This window comes from Camelina sativa, chromosome 11 (assembly GCF_000633955.1).
Source record: "Camelina sativa cultivar DH55 chromosome 11, Cs, whole genome shotgun sequence".
Lineage (NCBI taxonomy): Eukaryota > Viridiplantae > Streptophyta > Magnoliopsida > Brassicales > Brassicaceae > Camelina > Camelina sativa.
Window position 1 is genome coordinate 7,333,519 of NC_025695.1, and position 2,285 is coordinate 7,335,803.

At 38.6% G+C, this 2,285-nt stretch overlaps 2 protein-coding genes across 3 annotated transcripts in view; one reads left to right on the forward strand and one right to left on the reverse strand.

Annotated features, from left to right (window-relative positions):
• The window catches only part of LOC104722162 (WEB family protein At4g27595, chloroplastic-like), an 11,597-nt gene extending 10,277 nt beyond the window's left edge, over positions 1-1,320 (forward strand). Inside the window, exon 4 of one of the 2 annotated variants that reach the window (XM_010440287.2) lies at positions 163-1,320. In XM_010440287.2, the coding sequence (XP_010438589.1) occupies positions 163-1,197 (1,035 nt within the window). In that variant the 3' untranslated portion in view covers positions 1,198-1,320. Of the gene's footprint in view, positions 1-15 lie in introns of both variants that reach the window. The other variant, XM_010440286.2, reaches the window with a different exon arrangement.
• LOC104722163 overlaps positions 1,756-2,285 on the reverse strand; it is an 8,742-nt gene continuing 8,212 nt past the window's right edge. Inside the window, exon 3 of the mRNA XM_010440290.2 lies at positions 1,756-2,275. Coding sequence (XP_010438592.1) covers positions 1,973-2,275 — 303 coding nt within the window. The 3' untranslated portion in view covers positions 1,756-1,972. The remainder of the gene's footprint in view (positions 2,276-2,285) is intronic.

A 2,285-nucleotide genomic window follows, 5' to 3' on the forward strand; every position in this document is an offset into this window, starting at 1 on the left:
GAGCTGCATGATATGGTCCTTGAGATTGAAGACCTTAAAGCCAAGAACTGTCTAGCCGAAAAGAAGATTGAAGAGCTATCAAATCTAAATAAAAGCTTGCTCGTGAAAGAGAGAGAGATACAAGTTGTTGTTTGTGAAAATGAGGAGCTCAAATCTAAAGAGGCTTTATCAATCAAGACAAAAGAGGAGTTTTCCGATCTTAAACAAAATTTGGTTGATAAAGAAAACGAGCTGAAGACTGCAGTTGTTGAGAAGGAGAAGCTCAAGGCCCAAGCTGCCTCATCACTTGAGAAGATTGGAGAGTTGACACATCTTAAACAGAGTTTACTTGATAAAGAGAACGAGTTGCAGAGTGTTTTTCAAGAAAAGGAGGAGGTTAAGGTCAAGGAGGCATCATCTTTAAAGAAAATTGATGAGTTATTACATCTAGAACAGAGTTGGCTTGATAAAGTAAACGAATTTCAAAGAATTAGTCAAGAAAATGAAGAGCTTAAGGTGCAGGAAGCTTCAGCGTCAAAGAAGATAGAGGAGTTGTCAAAGATGAAAGAGAGTCTATTTGAGAAAGAAACTGAGTTGCAGACTGTAATTCATGATAACAATGAGCTGAAAGCTAGGGAGGCTTCTGCGCTTAAGAAGATTGAAGAGCTATCAATGTTGCTTGAAAAAGCTTCTTCTACACAAGAGAAACCAGATGAGAACGGCAAGCACAGAGAAATAGAAAAAGATTATGAGTTGCTCCCTATAGCAGAGGAAAATGGTCTCAGGTGCATAGAAGAGGTTACTAATACCATTCCTTCTGATCACAGAACCGGAGAAGAAAAAGTACAAGAAAGTCCAATGGAAGCCAGTGATAGACATTTGAAAGATGACACAGCAATCCATTGGTTAGCTCACAAAGTTGAAGCAGTAGGAGAAGGAGACAAAGTTAAAGAATCCATAGAAGGTGAAGGCTACCAGTTAGATAAGAGAGCAGCCTCTTCAGAAAGAGAGACAGAGCATGACTTTGCTGAAGAGGAAGTAGAATCGAAAGCAGAAGGCAGCGAGCAGTTAAGTAATGGCTTGTCTTCAGGAGAACACACAGAAGATGCTGGAAGTCTGCTCTCAAAGGATCAACAGCAGAAAAAGAAGAAACCTTTGCTCCGAAAGTTTGGAAATTTACTGAAAAAGAAGAGTAGCAGTAGCAGCAGCCAGAAATAGAGGAATAAAATGTGATGATTATACTACAACCTCTATCGCAACTGAACATTCCTTGGTTGATTTGGCTCAAATCTTTAATAGTATAGCTCCAGTTCCATGTATGGTGATTGATCTTTTTTTTTCCCTTCTTCAAGATCTCATCGTCCCTTGAAACTCTGATCTAACTGACTGATTTACATTTTAACAAAAAGACAGCCATGTTTCTAAAGCTTACAAAAACATACACTGAAACAACCTAACAGAACAGATACACAATAACAGATAGAGAGAAAAATGTAGATAGAGTCACAGACACACACACACACACACTGAGTTAAAAGACGAAGCCGTTGGAGTTTTTACCATCTAGAGAGTGGGAGTTTTTACCATCTAGAGAGTGGATACATTCTCGTTCAAAAGTAGTATAGCCTTGCGGATACCTTGTTCAATACGAGGCTTTTTGCCTTGCTTTTTGTGATGCCTCATCTGAATCATCTTATATGTACGATGAATAGCCATGAATCATTTTGCACTTCATTCACTAGACGGCAAACATTTTGTTTTTCCGGATCCAAAATCTTAACTAACTTTCATATGTCCGAACTGATTAATTTTACCGGGGAAAAAATAAATCTTTGACACATATAGACAAACAAAGCGGTGACCATTGAACTACCATGATCAATCCGTACGTTGCGAACATAAAGTCTTATCAACTAGAAACTCTTATATATTGTAAGAGATCCAATGAGAGTTTCTTGGAGCATTATTAATTAAGCTCACATATAGACGTGATTCAAAAGGAAAGGGATCTAGAAAAGACCTTCTTCACGGCTTTCCATGTGAAGGAAGATGTTCTAATGAGTGATAAAGGAGGTCTTATATTGAATCTAGGAGGCGACGTGGAATACGTATAAAACGCCGATGACTTTTTTGAGTCCAATGAAGTTTTCGTAGTGTCTTCTCTAACGACGATGCCATCATCAACGCTCTCTTGATCATCATTATTGTCGTCTACATTCCAAAACCGAGCTTCTTTGCGCTTCTTTTTCACCGTTGCTAACACATCAAGTTTGTTACAAATTCCCCACACCGTCACCTTCTGATTG